The 24,529-nt window shown below is 51.3% G+C and overlaps 1 protein-coding gene across 2 annotated transcripts in view; it reads right to left on the bottom strand.

Annotated features, from left to right (window-relative positions):
• The window catches only part of LOC144125594 (adenylate cyclase type 1-like), a 189,386-nt gene that overhangs the window by 111,812 nt on the left and 53,045 nt on the right, over positions 1–24,529 (bottom strand). For both annotated transcript variants that reach the window (XM_077659104.1, XM_077659103.1), the window contains exon 2: positions 650–1,298. In XM_077659104.1, coding sequence (XP_077515230.1) covers positions 650–1,222 — 573 coding nt within the window. In that variant the 5' untranslated portion in view covers positions 1,223–1,298. The remainder of the gene's footprint in view (positions 1–649; positions 1,299–24,529) is intronic.

Raw genomic sequence — 24,529 nt, 5'->3', positions numbered from 1 at the left:
CCGGCCAGTTTCGTAAACTGCGACTTAGGTGTCCGGAGCTTGTCTTAGTTTACCTCAACGAACGACAAAAATTCTGTACGAAAAGAAAAGCAGACGCGCGCGCAAGACGTTGATGTGTACAACAGGGCCGGATTTACGGGTGATTCGTCGACATAGTGGTTGAGGGTGGGGGGGGGGATAGAAGGGGTTATTTTCGGGTAGATTTCTCGGAGCTTCAACAAAATCGATTTTTATTGTAGTTTTCCTACAAAACATTTCTTGCTTCTTGCTGCCGGCTCCGCCCACTTCCTTAAACTTGACAGCTGCTCAACGAATGCAGGGCGGAACTGGTTACTTCAAACCTACGTTCTTCATGCGGGAAGAAACGAAAGAATTCCGCTTTACTTTAGTCACAGCAAGCACGTATACACCGGGGATGCCCAAAGGGGGGATGTCCAAATCGTCCTGGAAGCGCGCTCTTTGGGCATGCGCCGCCCACTATCCCGGCCCCTTCACAATTTAACAAATTACCTTGAGCCATATAGGAAAAAGAGTACTGTTGCAGTGGGGTAAGATGGTGCCCGCTAGTGGCACATGACAGCGGCGTATGGAACTCCAGCACCGGACAGCAGCACGCCACGAGGAGTTACAGCGAGGCGCGCAGACTCACCTGCACCGCCCTGTCCTGTCCGGGCAGCTCGCGGGCGCAGAAGAGGGCGCAGAGCGTGTGCACGGCGCACAGGGCGGCCCCCAGCAGCAGCGCGACCCGCGTGCGCACGGGCAGCATGGTGTAGGCCAGGAAGAGCACGAACAGCAGCTCCCAGAGGCCGTCGGCCGGGGCGCCGGCGCGCAGCTGCCAGAAGGCCGCGCCCACCGACCACGGCATGGCGAGCAGCGAGAAGGTCGAGGCCAGCGCCAGCGCCCCGTGGCACAGTGCCAGCAGGGCGGCGTCCTCCAGCCGCCGCAGGGCCATGAAGCTGAAGGCGGCCAGGAAGAGCAGGCCGTGCACCAGGTGCAGCAGGCCCAACAGGGACGGGGAGCCGCCGCGGTAGGCCAGGTCGACCGAGGCCAGCGTCACGTTCAGCGTCACCAGGAGGCCCAGCACGCTGGCGATGGACGACTGCTGCAGCTTGAAGGTGTACCGCTGGTACAGCTGCTCCAGGTCGGCGTTCTCGAACCGCCGGCCGCGCAGCAGTCGCGAGAAGGCCGCCTTCCGGTGCATGGCCTTCACCGAGTGGTCCATCGCGGCAGCGCTAGGCGGGGTCTACGGCGGGCTCTGCTCGGCTCTCGCTCAGCTCGTCTCCATCACGATGGACGGCCTGCGCAAAAACGACAACAGGGCAGCGATGGACGCGTTACGATAACGTCGCAGTCGCAAGGAGCGCGATTTTACAGCACCCTGCATACGGGTTCCACCGACTGCCCCCACTGAAGCGAACATTTCTCGGTGCATGTGACAGGACAGCAAGGCGCAACCCTGAAACCCAGCCCCTCGGCCAAGTTTGTTTCAGAACAGACACATGGCCGCGCATTCATTATGCAACTTGCGGTGACAGTTGTCCGTTTCTTTGCCCCGTAATTATTAAGGTGCACTGAAACAATGTTGCGAGAGGATTGAAACGGTAAATGACGGCAGCGAGACGACAAGGCGCGCCTGTTGATGATAGGCAGCGGTCTCTTGTCAAACGCGCGCTAGCAAGAAGCTCCTCCGCCAATAAATTCTCCACTGATCTTTCCACTAAAGAACGGCAAACAACGGCGGTCTCCCGCATGCAATTTTCCTGCGGCTGCGCTTGTTACCGCAAACGTCCCGGAGGCTTCCTAAAGGCACGGGTCAGAACTGACAAGAACAGCGCTTGCGAAGACGAACGACCTGCCACAACAGGGGGAAAAAAAAAAGAAACGCCAAGACATGCTCATATGGCATTAATAATCTGCGAGTCAAGAACCGTCCCTTTTCGCCCACGTGTCCAAAGAGAAACTCTCCACCTTTCTCAACCGAACTGATCTCAACTTATCCCAGCGCCGCCAGACGGCTCCTCTGTGTCCCGCGTCGACGTCTTGCCAGAGGCAATGCGGGATGGGGGGAGGGGGGAAGACAAATTCTTCAAAGGCCGCAGATATAAGCGCGACAAATAGGGTACGCCTTGAAACAGCTTCAAGCGCATGGTTCGGCGCTCACGGCGCCGTTTACGCTAGTCGCTTCCCGCGGCCACGCCAACCCTTTATTTCGAAATATTTCCGCGCCCCGCACTGAGCCCAGATTTCGAACAGCGGCCGTCCCGCCCCCTTACTGTTGGTTCGCGTAGGCGAGTTTTCCAATCGCTCAACCCCCGTTCTGCCGTATACATGCCCGTTAACGTCCACCTCCGTGCCCCGAGACCACTGACGTCCCATTACGGCGGCGTCCCCAGAACGCGCGGACAGACCGCCGGCATTGGGACAGAGCGGTGCGCCTCGCTTCCCACTCATCCCGGCTTTTCCGGGAAGAAAACGCGGGTTGAACAGAGAGGACGGATTATACGGGCGCAACAAAACAAACCGGGCGCGTCTCCACGTGTGGTCAGCTGCGGCAAGGGAGGAAAGCGTAAGCGGGAAAATAAAGAAAAAGAGTAACGCTTAAAGAAGCGACCCGTTATCGAACGGTGGGAGTGCCGCAGCGATTTGTCTCCGAAACAAAGCGCGCAACAGACAAAAGCGGCGGCCTGCAGCTCTCCCCCGAAGGCTGTCGCAACGGGTTCCCCCACCCTCCTCCCGCGAGGCACGGGACTCGCTGCGGTGTTTACGACGACGAAGACCCGCAGGGAGCGCGCGTAAGCAGATGGAGAAACTGTAACGAGAAAAGGAAACGCGCTTCTTCTTCTTCTTCGATCCGAAGCGAGCAAAAAGAAAAAGAAAAAGAAAAGAAAGCGCCGCTTCTAAGCCGCGCTCGACAAAAAGCGTCCGCTCGCGTTGGTCCGCGTATGCGCATATTCTCTCGCGGGCGAGCGGGCACAGACGACTGTTTGATGCTTCGAACCCGTTGTGCCTTAAGCGGTGCGGGCTGGGCAACATTACTTTCTTTCTTTTTCGCTGCCCATACTAATAAATGTTTGAAACTTTGGTATCCGCTCTTCGGAGAGGCTGCCATGCGCCGTGACGCTTCGCAGATTACATCACCTTTCGAAGCCTTGGCAAATAGGCAGCCAATTCTTGTACACGCTCGCTTCACACGCAGTACCAAAACATCGAGACGAGTACAGCTTGGGTGAAACGGAAGAACCAGGGACGACTTCAAACCGACCGGTGCTAACTGGAAGTACAGTCAAAAGCCTGAATTTGAAATTGCGCCCACCCTTCTCCGAGAAAAGCAAACCGCTGCCAGAAAGCACCTTAACCAAGTGCCCCAGGCTGCCACAAGGTCAGTGTACGGCCTCGAACAGTTAGTTTACTTCGCAGACACCGGGAGGCACGAAAGCAGACAACAGGTTAGTTCAAGTACTGTTAGCTGGATAAAGCCGGCACTGGTGCGTCAGACTGTGCGCAACGTGTACGCCGTGGCATCGATCTTCCAATTTCGACAACTGGGTCAAATCGGCATTCGACGCTGCGTCTCTTATTCAGCCCCTTCCTCTTCCTGCCCGCTAAAGTTGCTCCAATGCGCAGGTAAAGGGAGTAAGAGGCAGGCGAGGCGTGACAAAACCCGAGTCTCTCCGCAGCGTACGTGATTCAAATGTAGCCAGTGCTAACTCCGTTCCGTGTTTTGGGGCAGCCGCCTTGTGCAACCACGCATCCAGATTAGGCGGCGACGTGCCCTTCCGCCGCCGTCGTGACACCCCCCCTGTGGTCGCCTGGTTTTGCGAACCACCGTTAGGGCTGATTCCCTGGGTATACATGTTTCTTGCGTAGAAGGGTACTACTACCAGGACGCCAGTAAAGCTATACGGGACTTCCAACGGAGCTCATTTCCATTCTTAGTGCAGGGTGCGGTGGAAGGAGTCTTTCGACCAGACTTGGACACGAGGCCGTGGAATGGATAACGAATGAGGAAGGCGCTGTGAGATACAAGGTATATATATAACAGACACATTCCACAACAACACAGAAGTGATGAAATACCACGTATCCCCTCCATCTCGCATCCTACTAATCGGGGGTAAACCAGGTATAGATTTTATTAGAAACGTGGCTCTTGGCTGCCGAGAGCTGGTTTACAATGTACCGGCGGCGATGAAACCTAAACGGTCCGTTGTATCTGCACGCAGCATCGTAGGTCCGGGATACAGCGCCGCACAATACGTGTGCGAGGTTCTTACAGGGACAAGCTGCTGCAGATACGTAATGACGTGGATTCGCGTGAAATATGTGTTAAAGAGACATTCAGCAAAAACAGAATTAAACTGGCCCGCATCGACAGGGTATACCGTGTTCTAATCACAAAGACAAAGAGAGCACTGTAGTAGTAGTAGTAAGTGGATGAAAGGGGAAGAGGAAAGGAAAATGCACGGGCCTGTGACTGGTGTTAAAACACCACCACCACTGCCGGCGTGCAGATAGAGAGAAGGATAGGTAGGGTTTCAGAGGAAGAAGGAAGAACGCGCGCGCAGGGGCGACGCTACACCGCCATTCAGTTCTAAACGGTGGAAACCCGCCCCTTTCGGTAAGGACATCATGAGTTTGAATCGAGCGGCGAGAAAATGTTTAAATTATTTTTTTTTTCGCCGACAAATGCATTCTTTGCTTCAGGAAAAACGTTAACATCGCCAGAAAGGACCAGAGAATCAATTTTTCCTTAGAGCAATGATTAGCTGTAGTTGTCCTCATTGTTTCCTTTAATCGAAAACTTGTAATTTAAAAAATCTTTGAAAAGATGACGGCTATCACTGTCTTCCTCCCCGACGATGAAGTGACGGCGATAGCAGTATATACCGCAAGCAACGATAACGTCCACATCCAAGCCGATCATATATCTTATGGGTCAGCGGGTGGGCATTGCAGTTTCTGGTTACGACATATCACGGCATGGACGCCGTATACCCTAAAGAGATTTCCTCACACACTATACCGCGCCAGCTCGCCAAGGTGACTTGGTATGTCTTCCTTATTCCATCAAAACAATAAATTCGTTATGGTGCAACATAATGCACACGCCCGTCAAGGATGCAACTATACCACCGTACATTGATTGTGAGCTTTGTTTTCTTTACTACACTAAGCTGTTATATCCGTTTTTGCAGCCCTAAGGAGATATATACCATATCTCCATAGTCTATTGCTGCTGCAGCAGCAATACACTGGATTCCCCGACGTTAGGCCAAGGAAAGAAAAGCCCCAGGTGCTCCAAGCGGGATATATACCCTGCTGTCTGTCTCCTCGAACAAAGGACCACTGTGATAGATTTATACACCACTCGAAAACACGCTGACACTCACTGCTATGCAAGTGCTCTCGCATAGCACGCTCGATGACAGAGCGACTCGCTTCAAGCAAAAAAAAAACGAAATACGAACAAAAAAGGTGCGAAATCCAAGAGAAAAAACAAAGAAGCATGAATGAAAATTATACGATGGCGAAATAAATTAATGCAGAATATGCATGTAACACAACGTTAAAAAGAAAAAGAGCCAGAATGAAATCATGCGTTCACGCAGTTATTACTGTATTCTGCTAAAAAAAGACGGAAATCTTTCTAGACAGACACAGTGTGGAGATATTTATTTCTCCCCCCTCTCTCTCTCTCTCCGCCTTTCTATGTTTTACCAGTACGCGACAATAACGTCCATTCGACCCCGGTCGTTAAATGTACCGACCGCACAGAAGACGCGCCTTTTTCAGCGGAAAATAAAATAATTCTCTCGACTCTTTCCATTCAGCCGCTTCGTTCCGTTCAATCTAGCGGACAAAAGAACAGCCCAATCGATGTCCCATACAAGATTCGTGGCAATCCGCGCGTTCAAAAAAAAGAAAGTGCCCAGCGTGCCGAAGTGCCGTAGAGATGAAACGCCGTTCCAACTCGGCCGCGCTCAATCGAAACGGCAGCGCATTCAGCGTTCAGTATGCGTGCTCCTCGATCAAACACCGCGCGAAGGCTTAACGCCAAGACCTGCCGCTTTCGCTGTGCTGTCAATGTGACAATACAGTGGACGCCTTCCAGAATTCGCGGGCTCGAAGCGGGGCAAAAAAGGGGAAAAAAAAACAGGAAAGAAACAATCAGGTCTGGATGCGGGTCGGCGCGTAGTTCGTCTCCAGGGCACGAACCATCCTGGCCATGCGGCGAAAAAAAACTACAACGTGCCCTGGGCTGCCTTCAAGACGGTTCCATGGGTCTCCGCTGTATATAGTTCTGAATTTCATTCGATGCTCTTTTTCCTTCTCTTTCTTCTAACCTTCTGTGCCACTGCGGATGCTACTACCGACGCGCTCTTCAGTAATGACGCCTGTGCAGATTTATATATATACCGGGTGTCACAGGGAAGACTTTAAGTAATTTTCAAAAATAGGACTTTTGAGATAAAAAATATGGCTTTTGCGTCATGGTATTGCCAGGCTTGGCGGACACCAGAAAACCGGTGAATCGTTTTAATTATAGTAAGGTGCTAAACTAATTTTCAATACACTTTTTAACAATTAAAAATAGAGATTTGTAGCCGGTCGTTAGTAACAGCGATATCAGTTTTTAGAATTTAGAAAACGCGATTACCCTCACGGTGCTGTGGCTCGTCAAAATTTGGCTTTTTCGACTAATTACGCGTACTGGAGGGGTTGCTTTGCCTGCATGCTTTCGAAAGCGCATGTATTTTCGCACGATGCAGCTTTAAGTACATGTCCATGCCTTTCGGGGCGCCGAGTGATGCAGAGTCACTCCAGCGATATTTTTTTTTTTCGTTCAGGCAGCCAACTTACCTGCGCACACGTCATTTCTACGCTTGCGTTCTCCCCGGACCTGGAAGCTTCGCAGAGGTGAGTGACCTTAACTGCGTCAATGCAAAGCGGCTGCGAGAGAACTAACGAGAGATATGACAGGACTTTTAAAAGGCGCCGTCGTGAGTTATGCGAACGGACGCCAGCGCCTATCGGTACATCGGTTGATGCTCGTAGACGAATGCGAGTTTTACCGTTCTTTCACTGTCTAGCAGCGCGCAGTCTCTCAGACAAGCATAGGCGTCAAAAAGACGTCGAGCACCATACCCCGCGTTAAGTAGCCGGACGAGAAATCAAGGAGCGGACGAGCAGGGAGGCACTTAGCTATAGTGCCGCCGCCTCGCGAGTGCGGATAGCACAGAGATGAGTGGCGTTTTCATTCCACGGGCACCCGTAGCAAGTGATCGATTACGCGCTCGCTCAGACAGAAAGGCGCCGCTCTTTTTGTACCACGCAGACTGCAGCCCACGCCGATTTCAGTGTTGAAAGGAGGGGGCGGAGAGACTACGTCCGAGCGGGGGCGTTCCGTCCACGTCAACACACAACCAAAATCGGCCATCTCGATCGCTCGAGTTCAAAGCGAATTTCGCGGAAGGCAAAGCCGAACACCACTGGGGACGGAGTGGGGGGAAAAACAAAAACAAGAGTGGCAGAGAACGACGCGATGAAACAAAGACGACCAAGCGGGAGCAGGGAGGAAGACGGAAAAAAGAAAGGGAAACAAAATACGCGGGGGTGGGGGGAAGGGCGCGGAGCGGCGGTGCGCGGCAAAGTGTGTATACAGGAAGTTTAATATCCTCCCGCGCCAACGCGCGCAACCCGTCGCTTCTGTTTCCCAAAGCAGAAGGGCGGCGAGCATACACAGACCGCGAAGGGGAGGAGAACAAGCAGCCGACGGAGGAGCTCGGCAGTAAACTTGAATCGGCCGGGGATATAAAGAAAAAGGTGCGCAGCCGGTACACCTTTCGGCGCATGCAAAGGTCGATCATCCCACCGTCGTGGGTGAAGGAAGGACGTCAGGCGCGAGAACCTAATCAAGGGTGCAGGGCGATACCCCTCCCTCGCGCATTCACCAAGAGGGTATACCCCCGGCTGAAGGTCAGGGCAAAACAAAGGAAAGAAGGGGCGAAAGATAAAACGAGAGAACAAAGAAAGGCCGTTCCAGAAACGCACGCTGTTATTGTTTTTCTTTCCCTCGCCTCGATTATAGGAAACCGACGCGGGGAGCCTCAGATTTCTGTGCATGCGGGGTATTAGTGCGATGCGATTACACGTGAGGCCGCTCAGGTGGAATCAGGTTAATTGGTGTGTTTCCGGATAAACAATTAGCAATCCGACTGACCACAGTCAGCTGTGAGTGCACGGGGGCATATATGCACCACGCTGTGCAGTCGCTAAAGAGACTGACACGCAGGACCGTGACACTCAGTATTAATAACGAAAACAAATAAACAGACAGCATCCGCCTAGCGATGCATGTCTTATACACGTAGCTCAGACTTGTGTTCCAGAAGGGCCTCATTAGTTGGTTAATGCTGTAGCCGGTAAGTTGTCCTTGGCATGGAGAACTGATTAACGCATTATTCAAAGGGCACGGCTTTTTATATGCGGCATATAGCTTTGCGTTGCATGCTTTTGTTCTTCTTTCGAGGCACTTCTCACCCTGCTCGCGGGTCAGTTTGCTTAATCTTTTCGCAACATCGACTACATGTAACTTTCGTGATCACCCTGGTTTACCGGCCATTTGTCGCTATCTACAATTCGGCATGCCAGGAAGTGAAGTACTTGTGCGGTATGGTACACGAACTTATGGCAAACGAAATAAACCTAGAATGAATGAATGAATGAATGAATGAATGAATGAATGAATGAATGAATGAATGAATGGATGAATGAATGAAAGAATGAATGAATGAACGAACGTTCCGAAGCGGCACTTAAGCTATGAGGGAGGTCCTAATAGAGGGCTCCGGATTAATCTCGACCACCCGGTGTCTTTTGCGTGTCGCCTCTACCGAAGCGCGGCTGCCGCGGTCGGGCCTGCAGCCGCGTTTTCGTACGAAATACTTGTAAAAGTACGTAAAATCACTCTCTGATCATGTATGAAGACCTTTAAACTGCACACTGAAACCTTTTCCGTAAAAATATAGCTTCAGACTCTGCCGCTCGCATATCTTTGTCATATATGCACCAGCTGTGCAGTCGCTAAGAGACTGATATATATATATATATATATATATATATATATATATATATATATATATATATATATATATATATATATATATATATATATATATATATATATATAGAGAGAGAGAGAGAGAGAGAGAGAGAGGTCAGTGCTGCGTGTGTGCCTCAACTAAAATGCAGCAACAACAAGCCCAGCATAAAACGACACAGGGGAAGGTTATCTCGCGTGCATGTTATCTGTAAATTTTCGACTCTGCAGGTGACGTTGATGAAACAACTGACCAATGGTTTACCGCTTCTAAAGGCACTGTACTGTTTTGGCATAACAAGCGACGCTGTAAAACGAAGTGGAACAGAATGTGAATACGGTTGTTGCGACACGCCATCCCAGTTTAGGCGCAAAGCGGGCACGCGCCAGCAAAAACGACGCCTGGCATCGTCACCGGCGCGCCTGTGACCTTTTTGTCTTTCGCGGCGAGGCCCGGCGCGCAGCGGGTTACGAAGGCGCCGCGCGCGGACACTGGCCTTTTCGGCGAGAAGCACAACAGGCATCACCCAACTGACAGGACGAATGGGTGCGCGAAATGCCGCCGACCGCGGAGAGAGAGAGGCCTGACCCGCTAAAGGCCTTGTGCCCAGAACAACTCGCCACTCTGTATATACAGCTCCCCGGCAGCGGACACAAAGAAGCCGAGCTCGGTCAAATGTGACTGGAAACTTGTACATGTCCGGACTGCATGTGACACGAGCGCTCGCCTCGTTCGATTTGGTCCGAAGACAATAGAAAGAGCGGGGCTGCAAGAGCTTTCCAAACACCAAATCGAACAACAAGGTCGTGGTCACGGTGTATTGCAGTCATTCTCTGCGGGCTCCGCAGCGAGACCATGGTGACGACATGAGGTTTTGGTACCACTTTTCTTGGTCAACATCCCCGGGCTTCGTTGCTTATGAACCATACAACATATAATGCTTTCACATTAAAACGCCAGAGTACAAAACCGGCAACACAGTCTCTTTAACGATAGCATCATGTTACAAATCGCTGTTTTCTAATATAGCCTTGTTCGCTGCAGATGACTACTTTGCAGCGCTGTTACATTGAGTTTTCAAACAGCACATGCCTTGGTCACAGGGCTGACAGTTCCCATATCGCTTGTGGTCATGCACTGGACAAGGCGGTTCAAAAAGACATTTTTTTATGTGCACTAGTTGTTTACATACTATTACGAGAAGCAAAGTCTGAAACAGAAAATTTCGACTATAATCGAAATAAAAGTGAGCACGTGACATAATAAAAACTACGTGGCAAGTTCCACAGCAACGGAGGCAGCAACAAGTACAGAGTTGGTCAAAGTTCCCAGGTCACAGGGCCTACTTTTGAGCAGTATGGTCGGGCACTTACGACACCTTAGAAGCTCAAAATCTCTGTAGAAGGTAGAAGTACCATTTCCACCTCTGACAAAAATCATTGATAGCTTTATTGGCAGCTTAAGCCAGGATATACCATTGGAAAGCGGGCCCTGTGGCCAGGGAACTTTTGACCAACCAAACACATCCGCACGAAGTCTCAAGAAAGCCTAGCGGATAATACCTTTAAGCAAACGTACCTCTCACATGTGCCTGTTCTTGACTCACTGTGGAAACCTCGTGGAGTCCTCACACAAAAAAAAAGCAGCATAGGTTTACCACCCAGAGAAGGGTTAACGACCCATTACAGCGCGCCCGGCCTCGTGACGCGTCCTCTCTGCACCAACGAAACCCCACGGCAGTGCGCTACATTGTCCTCTGGCTCTTATCTAGACAACGCAGGCGCTTCAACGTCAGTCAGTGCGTACACGTATACCTCAGCACGTGCGGCGCGCTGTTTCGGTGCGTTCACCAGCTGCGATATAGGGCGAACTTGCACGGGGCATACAATGACTGGCGAGCAGCTATAGAACACAAGTACATGCGTTTGCCACAAATGCACACACAGGCTTGGTTGCTGGGTCGTGCAGTGCGGCTTGTTTTTTTCCAATTCTCCTTGAAGGTGAGAGGAACTCCCGTCCTCACTCGCCCAATGCTTAGGACTCCCACGGGTGCTACATGCGCCCTACTGCACGACTTACAAGCAAATCCTTTGAGCCGTGCGTTTTTTACGCAGGCTGCACACAAACGAAAATGGCTAAAGGTGGTAGGACCCGCCGCGGTGGCTCAGTGGTTAAGGAGCTCGTGTACTGAGTCGGAGTACCCGGGTTCGAACCCGACAGCGGTGGCCGCGTTTCAATGGAGGCGAAACGCAAAGAGGCGCCCGTGTGCTGTGCGACCTCCGGCCACGTTAAAGATTCCCAGGTGATCGAAGTCATTCCGGAGCCCTCCACTACGGCACCTCTTTCTTCCTTCCTTCTCTCAGTCCCTCCTTTATCCCTTCCCTTAAAGTGCGGTTCGGGTGTCCGCCGATATGTGAGACGGATACTGCGTCATTACCTTTCCTAAAAAAAAAAAATCTAAAGGAGGTCACACTCACTGCTTGAGCGACGGTACGCGTGCTGATGATGAGCCCGGCTCGCAGGTTGTAGTTGAAACTCTCGGACAGTCTCGCAGAGTCTCGCATACTCTCCAAAGCCCCGCACTTCTCGTACAGCCTCGCCCGAACGTCGACAGTGACCGATCGTCAAGCACCAACGCACAGCCGGTTTAGTTGGGAATCGAACTGCGCACTTCTCGATTGCTAGACGTGCTTCTACGCAGTGCAAAGAGCATGTCGGAGGAGGAGGAAGACAGTTCTCTGAATTTGTAGCTGAGCACAAGGCAACGAAGCCGATGAAAGAACAACTGCTCACGCAATTTCTGCAGCTATTTCATGCTTAGCCCTAAACACGGCAGGCATAAGCTGTATAGTATACTACTTTAACGAGATGGCATAAAAGAGCTCGTGTCGCAGGTTAAACGGCGTCGCTGACTGTGAGCGAAAAATCACTAAAAATCCCCAGAGAAGTTCATTCACCGGCATCCATGCATTCACAGGGATCCATTCGCTTCGGCCGCCATAGACGGTCGGAGTATCCCCTTTGACAGGGGTAAACATAGAACACTCAAAAGGCACAAAGACGACCACGCACACAGCGGAGGAACAGATATCGAACCACCTTTTCAGGATGCTAGTTGTTTGAAACAGATTACGTCCCCGAAGGACACAGCGGGATCTACGGAGCCTCCCCCAGGACTGCACCCCGTGGACAAACCGGTCGCTAGGTCGGGATGCGCCTGTACCCATACGGTGGGCATCCGTCGGTGGGTTTCGAACCTGCCACCTCCCGCAGCCGAGGCGGGGACCAAACCACTAGGCCACTTCACTAGGCCACTAGGCCACAAGTGACCTAGGAGGCAGGTGACCTTGTGACGTCATCACAACCTGCCCTCCTGATTGTAAGCAAACTGACCACCGTTGCAGGTGGCAGTTAAATTAATGATTGGTCGCTCGAGAAGGGCAACATGGGTCGCACAAGGCCGACCGGTGGCAGCACTTGCCATCCCAGGGCAGTGACGCATCGCTTAACCGCTGCACCACCGCGCCAGGAGTGGTGTGAGGGCTCCCAGGGACCTATGAATGCAAATTAGAGCATGACCAATTCTGCATATATGGGAATTAACACACTAACGCTATCGCGTCATACCTGTAAGGCGGAGCTTAGGTGTCCCCTCCAATTTTTTTCCCCCCGAGATTAGTATGAATTACACTGCACGCACTGCACCTCTTCCAGAGTCCTTATTAAGATAGTTTTAAGGTGTCAAATCAATACTGCGGGCGATTATGTATTTCGCCTCCTTGGAGATTTGCGACGGGGATCAAATTTCGCGGACACTTCTGCTCCGAGCTAGAACGTCCACAACCACTGCTCCCCCCCCCCCCCCCCCCCCGGTCTTCTCTAGGCAAGGCGGAACACTATAATGTAATGAGTAGGCTCTCTAGTGCCGATTAAAATCTCGCCTACAGAATTACAGTGTACGCCTCAAGTGATCAATCAATCCGTTCAGCCAAGTGGCGCCACGTGCAGACGTTACAACAGTAAAACAAGAAAAAGAAGCTGCCCGTGCGGCCATGCTTCATAGAAAACACGAAGGACAAGAAAAAGGCATTACGGAAATTTGCATAGTTTTCGGGCTGCAGGCAAAACATCTTTGACAGCGGCGCGACTACATTTTATCTGGTTGTTTCGAATTCAGACACCACAAACTCGCGAAAAAACGAAGCCCGGGGAAAGAAGTGACGGGCACATGCGCGTAAGAAATCAGCGAGCTAAAATCATGACAGGAAGTAAAGGAAGGACACGAAAACACACTTTCGAGCGCCGCGCTTAAACAAAGTCAAGGTCGCTAATGTTTCTTCCTTATTATTTAATCTGCTTAGTGAATAACGAAAAGTCAGTGAGACCGCAGACCCCCAGCCACCGAGCTGAACTTTAGCGAAGCAATTTAGTGAAGTAAGTTTCCATTAGTTGAAAGCAGACATCAGTTGAGTGCAAAGCGGAACCAGCCCGACGCCTCACACAGGCTTCGTCTTCGCTAACGCGTTATAACTACCAGGCGTGAATCGCGCGCGTGCCGCCGACACTCAACAACCAGTAACGAAAGTCTGCCGCGTTCCCATGTTCCGTTGAGCTAACTGTGCGGAAAACCACGCAGAGCGCGGCTGCAAGCTACCAGCGAGGCGAGGGTTTATATATATATATATATATATATATATATATATATATATATATATATATATATATATATATATATATATATATATATATATATATATATATATATATATATAAACCCTCGAGAGACTGCGTGGAATAATTGTTTCTCGAGGCAAACCTAACTTTACCAAAGCACTCTTATTTTTGTTTCCTCTATTTTTTTTTCGTTCGCGCAGCGGGTCACTCAGCAGGGCTTGACGAGCGTCTACTGCGAGCTGCACAATTAGCTCACAGCCGCAAGTGCGTCGCGTGCTCCCGAAAGCTTTTGCGGAAAGCGTTCGAAAAGCGAAAAATGGCCTCGCAGAGGGGGACCGTTAACGAGGGATTTGTCGATTGAGAAACGACGCGCTGATAAGCATACAAGTCGGCCAAACGCTAAATTAACCGACCGATTTAATTCACCGCCAATCTTTCATGACGATACAACGAGAACAAATTGCGCGGCCTACTTAGCGCGTTGCCTTCGCTTGCATTTAGCCACTACACACCTACTGTCTCTCTCTCTTTCACACGCACGCACTGGTAGCCAGTACCAGAGCACATGCACAGAGAACAGCGAACACGACCGAACGACAACGCCTTTAAACCATGCAGGGGTAGATTTGAGAGATCGCACTAGAAGTTTTGTACGGGAAAACAGCACTGGGCCCCATTTTTCCCACGAAAGAAGTACGGGAAATGCGCGGTTCAAGGAGCACCGGCCCCTCCGAGAGTGGCCCATAAATTCGTCCCGTGGTTCAAACACACAACACCTATACAGTCGAACCTCGTTATAAAGAAACCATTTATAATGAAATAATGGATATAACGAAGGAATGGCGATTCCCCTTGGGGAAGCTCGGTCAACACTCGCTATAAGGAACTTACGGCTATAACGAAGTAACCGCCGGGCCCCCTCAACTTCGTTATAACGAGGTTCAACTGCACACTAGAAACGCGCCGCCGTCAAAGCTTCATGCGAGAACAACTCGCGCGCCCGTGGAAGCGGCGAGCGTCATGCGAGTGCATCTGTCGCTCTGGATGAGACAGGGATAAATGAAAATGAGGAAAGCAGAAACAATTACCGGAGGCAGCAAAGCGGGCGCACCTGCGGCACGCGCACAGAGACACGCTGAAAAAGAAAAAGTAAGAACAAGCGCTGTCGGGTCTGTCGCCGCGGCGAAAAAAAAAAAAAGCGGCGACGCAGCGCGCCGGACGTTCACGTAATACTCGGTCTCATTTTGCCGCGGCCAGACCGACTTCAATCATCAACGGCCGCGGAGCGGAGGCCGCCGATGACCGCCGCCGTGTAACGTGATCCCGTATTCCCAGCACCGCCGCATATATATATACTCACACAAACACATACGCGCAGGCGCGCTTATAAATATACGCACAAACGCGAGCGGCGGTGCCGCTGGGAGGAACTGTAGCCGGCTGCGGCGGTCCGGCCGCGAAAATTGAAGCCAACGAAGCGCGGCTGATTTATACGGCCACCGCTTCGCGCCGCTCTCGCTCTAAATTAAGTCCGCCCGCGCGAGCTCCGCATGGAGCACTCGCTCATCGCCGCGCTGCACGAAGCCAAAGCAGCGGAACTGACCCCGCATAGCGGCTCAAGCGCGGACTGTACTCCGCGGCGGTGTATGCTGCTGCACTGTTGCCGACTTGTCATGCCTGCGCGCGACCGATGCTCTCTCCCCCCCCCCTCTCTCTCTCTCTCTCTCTCTCTCTCAGGACCTGTGGACACATTCCTCATTTCCTGTTCCAGTCGGTGCACGGAAGCGAGAGCCGAAACTTATTGAGGGCACACTGAAGAATCATGCTGTTCTGTACATCGAGATTATAACCTATTCATGAATCATGATATAAAACAGTTTAATTCCACTGGGTGTTTAAATATTCCAGCAATCGCTCGTGCCATTGGGTGGCTACAAAGCGGCCGAGTCTTGCCCGTGCGCTGAATTATTAATGATTTCTCGCAACAAAAAAAAAACTAAGCAAAAAGCACCGCTAGTCGTACGACGCCCCACGTGACCACAACCGGGGGCGATTACAAGTGTACAGTTGAGAGAGAAAATTAAAAAAAAATCTGTAAATTGTGGGACTTATAACATCGCGAAGCGACACACGGGCTATTGTATAGAACGTTCAGTTGGTCGAGTTGGTGCAAGTTCATGCTGGAAAAAACAACGCACAAAATACACAAGACCAGAAGAAAGAAAGACACAGGACGAGCGCTCGGCTCGTCCCGCGTCTTTCTTTCTACTGGTCTTCCGTCGTTAGCGCGCTGTTTTTCCCAATATGAACATGGCCTATGAGGGATCGACTCCGTAGTGGAGGCTTCCGGACTAATTTAGACCTTGGGTTCGTTCTTTAACGCGCACTGACAGACGCCTTAATTTTGCGTTTCTACTCTATCGAATACGGCCGCCGCGGTCGGCATTCGATCTCGTGACCTCAGGATCAGCAGCCGAAAGATACCGCGGCCGGTAGAGAGAGTATGCGTGTAAAAGTGAAGAGGACGGCGGCAACATGAAACAGTGGCGCTATCTTCTCAGTATAGAGAGGCGTTATAGGGCATGCCAACATCCTCAATGCTTCCTCTCTTCTTTCCTTCCGGTTACCTCTTCCGTCCTATACGAGCACGCGTTCTTTTTTTTTTTAGCCCAGTGCGTCTTTCGGTGAGATGAAAAGCGCAGCACGATATGCCATACCCGTGCATTCCCCAGAGCCCGCGAAATGAAAAACGCCCGCCGGCAGAAGATATTAAACTCTGCATGTATCGCGGCCACCGACGCGCGCCAGAGAAAGCATATGCTATATACATGCAATACCCCCGGGCTGTTTGCTGCCCCCACCACCACCTTTTGTTTCGCGCTCGCCCAGCTCAGGGGAAGAGAAAACGTGTTGCGGAATGAACCTGGGAAAAAGCTCATGTGCTGGCCGATATTACTTCATCTCTCTCTTTCTCTCCATCTCATTGCATTACAATCCGCTGGCAGATGTTAGTTCCCACTGTCTGGGCTGACTGTATGGGCACTTATATTTTTTTAATTTTTACTGCTCAATCTAAAGTATGTCTTTCTATTTGGGAGCTAGGGGAGACGCGGCGAAACGATTAATCGGGAATTTCGGTTTGCCTGAAATCGACAAGAAGCCCGCCTTTAAACGAAAATAGGAACTAACACTCGAGGCAAGACTTTATATATTCAAGAATCGTTATTAAAAAAAAACACGCCGGTGAAATATTGCTTCTATATGCAGCTGTCTGTGGCAGGAAGGCTCAGTGGGCGCATCAAATCACAATTTCGATAAACACGTAGCAAACAAAAACAGAGAGAGAGAGAGAAAAGAAGTACATCGTTCCAGAGCAGCCGAAATTTACAGTATACGTCCGGCTTTAAGTACGGCCGATTTATGTGGAGGCGCAGACACGGGCTTTTCTGGAAAAACCTATCCGCGATTAGCCGCCCCTCGTTACACAATACGCAGAAGAAAACGGGGCCATCAAAGAGGAGGCTATTCAACGGCGACAATTTTCTTCAGAACAAAACTATAAAGCTATACAACTACGCTCCATAGTACCTCATCTCATAGTACCTGACGTCATCTGCAAAAAGAAAATTAGGCCTCGTGAGACAAAAATCGAAAGGAACACCCGGCCGCTTTAGGAAATCGGCATATATATCACTCATTAGGCCCAAACTCGAATATTCTGGGATCCCGACACAAAAACAGACATTTCCGAACTGGAGAAAGTGCAGAGACGCGCAGTTCGTTTTGTATACAATAAATACATAAATGTTGATTTTCCGCCTGCTCTAATGATAGCCAATTAAACACAGTCCCTGCACACCAGACAACAAAATTCCTCGACTGATTTTTCTTCATTCACTGGTAAATAAAAAATTTTGTATTTCACCAGAACCTTACGCCACGCATTCTGTAACTCGGAAAACCAGACACAAACATAATTACAATTTGGCCCCGTACGCTGCCAGGACTAACCAATATAAATATTTCTATTTCCCGCGCGCAATAACAGACTGGAATTCACTACCTGAAGGGGCGTTCGAAAATGAAAATTTTGGGAATGCAGTACGAAACATTCTGTAAATACTGTTTTTCTATGTCATGTTTCTGAAATTATGTTTATTTCCAGATTTATATGGCAAGCATGTGTGCATTGTTTGTATTGTATTGAATTGTATTATTTGGCGTTATGGATATAGAGTATTTCTAGTTTTTGCCCATCCTGCCTGGACCATATATGACATCTGCAGTATTGCGCGAATAAGTAAGAAAAATAGAAAAATTCCTAGTTTTCCTTCCAGGTTTGTTTGTTCCGTTCACAGACTGAAGTCCCTACTTAGTTGCAGCGTTTTCTTAGCGAAGGGAAGACGTGGGCGCTCCTCAACACACATGTTCTGGAGACACACACTTATCCCACATACACGAAATCTGCTTGTTGACTGCGGCACACACTCTCGTTTCACGTATCTGGGCACATCACAGCACGCAACCCCAACCTACATTGTGTAGCTATAACGCGGGGCGAGCATCCGCGAAACATTTCGGAAAGTTAAGAACGTCAGTGGCCGGCGGTCAAGCGTGGCGTCCAAAGGGCATCGTTACGCTTCCACGACTACGCACAAGCGCGGCCACTTCCGAGGCCTGCCAACACACTCGACCGGGCGTTTGCCAGACGGACATTATTCCTCAAACCGCCGTCCTTCCGATATCCACATCCTTGGGCCCCAACCCACACCGCGCCTTTGCAGCAATCGATACAGGGCATCGATCAGTGGGCATTGCAGGGGGCGGCGGCAGAGAGCAGCCGCCGCTTCTCGGTAGTGTCCTTACGGGCCCAAAGGCGTAGTAACACACGCAAGCAGACGTGCGCCCGAAAGAAACCCACGAAGTACGGCTATAGCGAGGTCAACTCGTGGAGTCACACTCATTAAGCGACCACCAGGAACGTTACCAGTAAAAACGCCCGCGCGTGTAGACAAGACGTCCGCACACACACACACATTTCCCTTTCGGCGAACGCACGTAGAGGATAGCGGGCCGACTGAGCAACGCCCCGGCTCTATTTGCCACCCCCGCGCTCCCATTCCCGCCCTTTTAACCCCGCCGCCCGCGGAAGAAAACGGAAAAGGAGACTTGCGGGGGTCCACTACGGGAGAAGCAAAAAAAAAAAAAAGTAACGAGCAGGGAGAGACGGCGGGATCCAGTTTTCCAGCCCACGGGCAGAGCGGCGCGTTGATCGTTTAGCGGCAAGCAAACGCCGCCGAAGCGCACGCTGAAGAAAGCGGCGGAAAAGCAAACACACGCAAGCGCGCAAACATACATGAACCGCGCACGACGAACGTCCACGCTTGCCAACAGAAAGACGGGAGACCTCTCCTCTCCCTTGTCTTCGCGTCTTCTTCGTACCGCCTTTCGTCTTCGTCCCAAGTATTCTATTCCCGCGCGCGTCATTAATGAAGGGAGAAAGCGGCGGTGCGCACTTTTCCGCGATTAAACAAGCCGCATCGCAGCAGAAGACAGCCAGCCGCGGCGCGCGCGTTTCCGGCGACACGGTCCCGAGACACCCCAAGCCGCTCTGTGTCTCACCTCTTTCTCCGAAACGAAGAAGCCAGACCTAAAGCGTTCGCTCGTTCTTCGTTTCGTTTCGTTTTGTTTTTCCTTCCTTTGGAGCCTACTCTTTCTATTCGGGCATTCGATGACGCGCTTCCGGTGCCGTCGAGCGACGGGTAGGATAGGAGGGCGCCGGAGAGCAAAATAACATTGCCGAGCTCCCCGTCCCCCTCGAAAAAAAATAGAAAAGAAAGGGAGGAGGATGGGAACGCTAAGACAGCTGAGGCCAAGGCAAAAAAGCGCGGGAAGCATCGCCACTCTCCAAACGCCGCAGAACGGAAGTCTGCGGGCAAGAAAAGTAAGAACACCCACGAGGCCTAGAGGAGTGACGGACGGCAAAGGCAAGCAGCAGCAGCAGCAGCAGAGAAGAGTGGCATCTGCCGGCTACGCTCCTCCTTCGCGGCAGAGGCTGTTGACGCCTTCGGAGCAAGCGGCAACAGCAGTGGCGAGGCTTTAATTAAAGACCACGGACGACCGGCCATGCACGCCCTTCTTTCTTTAGTTCTTTTTTATTTGTTTCTCTATTCATTGCGCGTTTGCTTCGTGCGCACCCGTCGTTACACTGGCTTCTCGCTTCTGCATTACCCAACTTTGGGCAACGCGTGTAAACAGGTTTTGTTAGAGAAGAAGGAATTCGAACCGCTGGCACCCTCCGCTCCATTGGGCCCCTTGTCCCGGAAGAAAGCTCGCGCACCGCCATTTTTTTTTCTAGCTTCGATGTTGCTTTGCCTTTACTCAGAAACCGTGGGCCACGATCCCCGTTTCCTACAGTGCAACATTCCAGCCGCGTCGTCGAGGCGGAATATTTACAGGGACTGCACAAGCGACCGCTAGGTTCAACAGGCGTGGCTAGAACACCGCTCAGAAAGAGCTTCGGGCAAGGGGACAGGTCTCTCGGCTTTTATCTACTCATGCTTACATGACGCTTAGGGACAGTGAAACTAGGAGGAACCGCAGGTGGGAAAGCTAACGGAGAAAACATAAGGGATCTCTGACAGCTGATGGCATAGGAGGCTTTCTAAGTGATTAAGGGGACGAAATGCATGCAGCACACGCTTCAGAGCCTAAACAAACAAATCGCAAAGGTAAGTTTGAAAATTAATAAAAGAAAACTTTAAGAGATGTTAAATGGTGTGGAAAGAAGCAACAGGTTACAAGATAGGCAGTACCGTGTTGCAGTAAAGTACATCTTCCTAGGCTAAGTAGATAGTGACCGTAGATCCAGAGCATGAACAAGATGATACCGGAATAAGAATAGGTTAGAGTGCGTTTGACAAAGGCTGAAGTTAGAAACAGCAGCCTACCGACATGTCTTAAAAAACAGGCTACGCATGACAGTGGTGCCCTGCCAGTATTTACCAATGGAGTCAAAACGTGGTCACAAACAAAAAGGATTGGGCATGTGCGGTGAACAGATGATCTCATTTGGTAACAGAGTGGATTCCAAGGGAAGGAAAACATCTGCGGGGTTGGCACCTAAAGGCCACGGCTGGCGCGGGTCAGGGATAATTGGGAAACATTGGACATTACAGTAGACGTGTAATCCGGTTGTTGATGGTGACAACGTTCCACCTTTGGTCACGCCCACCACCGAAAGAAGCGAAAGAAGAAACCAGACGCTGCACGGAACTACACGCAGCCGCTATACAAGCAAGCAAGCAAGCATTCATGACAACTATGGAACGAATTCTTTCCTCGGGACAGAGAATTTCGCCAGAAAAGTTTCAGAGCGACTCTCTTATCAGCGAACAGCGCTCCAAAGCAAACACTCGGCGTCTATACAGGCAGCCCTGAATGTAAACACACGCCTCCAATGAGCACTCCAGCGAGAGACAGCGTAGCGTCGAGCGCGCTTTCTGTGAAAACAAAACTCGCAGGCAGTATACATACTCGTACACGCCAGCGCGCCCGCCACGCGTGGACGCGCTCAAAGTGACGGTACGCACACGCGGCAAACAATGAAATTCTGGAATTACGTCAACTATACTTCACCGCACAAACTTCTCAACCCCCTGGCGTCATCTTTCGCCTCGCATAGAAGCGCCAGCGCAGTGAAACCGCAAAAAAAAAGAACAAAAAAAAGCTGCAGATCGCCCGTTAAGACGGTCCCGTTTCGAAAGCTAACTAAAACGCGTCAACCATGAACACACAGAAGACCCCCACTCCCGCACAGAATGGAGAAACAACCAACCTCCAGCGCTTCCGGCGACGGCTAAAGGCTGCGCCGCTATACGGCGATGCATCTTTCAGGGCCGCCCGGGGGTAAAGCGCATAAATAAGTAAACAGGATCCCTCTTCTCGTGCAGCGCCGTAATGTGCACAAAGCACGGCTTGCGAGAGCGTCGCGCCCGTATTTTCGCTGTCACCGCAGTTTCCGCCTACGGCCGACGGCGGAGGGGCTGATCCCTGAGCGAGCACAAAGGTCGCAACAGGTGCCTCCCGCTGCGAGCGAGGCAGCCTTGAACGCGACGCCGCTCATTATTAATGCCGCCACGACGCCCGAGGAGAGGCGACGCGGCCGGCCACAGTCATTCGCCGCAGTGCGCCGACCGACCTCGGCCGCGCAAGTCTACGATCCGGGCTATGGTCCGACCGGTTCATTGCTTTTTAAAATTTTATTAATGGTTTCCTTTCTTTTTCATTTTTAGGAGTCTAAGCGACACTGCAGAATAAGTGACGCACGCCGCGCGGTGGTGGGCTCCGGATTCATTTCAACCGCTTGGTGTTTCTTTTTCTTTTATTTTTAAGGCGGACTGAAATCTGAGTACGGATGCACGTCTCCGCATTTTGTCTCCATAACACTAAGGCCGACGCGGCCGAAGTCGCAAATGAAAAATCGTGCTGTGCAGCAGAACGCTGCTGAGCCACCGCGGCAGGCTTTCATTCAATACAGGAAGGCCCAGAACACAGTTCCGCGTCAATTCTGACTGCTGATGCAGCAAAACGAGCAAGTTTTCGGCGCCTCGCCAACTATACACCGGAAAGCACAGAGACGTGTGTCGTGGTCGCCAAGGTTTCAACTCGTATACGCCAGAGTTACAATTGTCGCACAGAACTTGCGGACGCTGAAGACTTTCGAGTTCTGAAAGGTAACCACGGGTCCCTCCGATATGAAAGGGCAGAACCAGCTTGCACAAGAAGATGAATATTCTAATTATGTCTTTACTACAGATGAAAATAATGACTTTCCAATATTATACACCAACTGGAAAAGAAGTTAGAATAGAGGAAAAGTGTGTTTGTCGCACATAATTAGAGAGTAATCATTATTGAATGCTCCAGGTTCGTTCCTTTGGATATTGGAGGGCCCTGTACATGCTCCGTGCGCCGGAAGTGCCCGGATCCGACGGAACACCGCACCACTGTAGCAGGGGACGTTGTTACTGGCGGCACAGCGACAGGCCGCTCTGCGGGACCGACCACCTATCGGAGGATGCTTCCGATGGTGCACCGCGGTATAGCAGCCCGCTGCCGTTGCCGCACCAGCGACTTCCGGTCACGGCTCAACGAAGCGGAACGATGGACGCCGCGTTCTCCCATCGCTCCGCTCCAGTCATCACCCTGCACTCTAATCGGACAAATCTCACGGGTCCCAGCAACATCGGCCACACAAAAAGAGCTTTGTTCACCGGTTTGGTGGCTGGAAGATTGCGCATAACAAAACACGACGCTCAGCGAAGTGGGAAGGCACGAGGCCAGAATTCTCGGCAACGATCGCGGTCGTCATCACGACCACTTCACTCGTTGAAACACTGAAGAGCCTCGAGCCGGGGGCAAGAACCGAAAGGACATCGCGATAGTCGCCGAAGTGCTCAGCCCCCTGGATCTCGACGTGAGCAGCAGTTCTGATAGAACAACGCACTGGAGGAACGAAGGCCTGGCAAAAACAAATTCTCGAATAACACTCCATCTATCTGTATGCTTGACGCAGTCACTCCAAAGATTATACAAACGCAACGTCGAAATAGGCACGCTGCGTGCTCTTGGATAACTATAAGCCATGGCTATACGAAACTATGACGACATAGCCACGTGGTCGATTACATTTATTGCGATAGCAGTATACCGGTGGCACTTGGCGATAACGCCAGCCTGGTCTGTGTGAAGCCTCGGCGAGTGAAGCCAGCACCCACCACCACTAACCTCCTACCCTATCCCCCACAAAGCCTCCACCCATTATAGAAGCACACGCAATAGCGAAACGTGGTGTCTCCAACATCCATGCAAGTTTGCCAGCGATGCCACTGCGCTCCGAGTCAAACCGTTAAACTGAGACTAACTGCACCACTTGGCCCTCGCAGTGAACGGTCAGGCCGTTAGGAGATGGCTGTCGCCCCTTTGCAGTTCTAAGGGAATATACAGGTATTAAGGGGAGTCTCTGAGGGGAGTAATGACAGCTCTTCGAAGGAAGTCCGTTCTGGCTTTGAGTCTACGGTTGCGTTCACGTGGTGGATAGAAGCGACCAGCCATATCGAAGGCTCGGGCCACACCGTGCTCATCGACGCGGGGTGAATACAACGGAGGTGACGCCGAGGACGACATCAGTCTCGCGCGACAACGAAGTCGACCTCCGCGATAACTCGATGCGCATCAGTGAGTCCACGTAATTCTGCGTCACCCATCGGTGGGCCTCACGCTCGACTACGCTAATATTACCCGTAGTATTCTTCGTCCGAGCGCGAAGCTGTGCGTGCTCAGTTGGAAACAGTACACGTGACCCCTTTTTTTCTCAAAGGCCGCTGCAGATTATACTTCGTCTCCAGCAAAAGGTGCTCGCCAAACGGAAACCTCGAAATGCGTAACTGCAGCTTTGTCCGAGAGCGAGCAGAACTTTGGCGGTTAGAATCAGAACAGAGTTGCGATGGCGGTCGATAGGCAGCGCTTCACTACGACAAACATTCGGAAGAAAGGAGTGACGCACGACGCACGCACACTTTCTCCGAACACATACAAGTGGTGTGCGTGCGTGCGTGTGCGCGCGCGCGCGCGCGCGCGCGCGTGTGTGTGTGTGTGTGTGTGTGTGTGTGTGTGTGTGTGTGTGTGTGTGTGTGTGTGTGTGTGTGTGTGTGTGTGTGTGTGTGTGTGTGTGTGTGTGTGTGTGTGTGTGT

The sequence above is a fragment of the Amblyomma americanum genome, chromosome 3 (genome assembly GCF_052857255.1).
Source record: "Amblyomma americanum isolate KBUSLIRL-KWMA chromosome 3, ASM5285725v1, whole genome shotgun sequence".
Lineage (NCBI taxonomy): Eukaryota > Metazoa > Arthropoda > Arachnida > Ixodida > Ixodidae > Amblyomma > Amblyomma americanum.
This window is presented reverse-complemented; position numbering and strand designations above follow the sequence as displayed.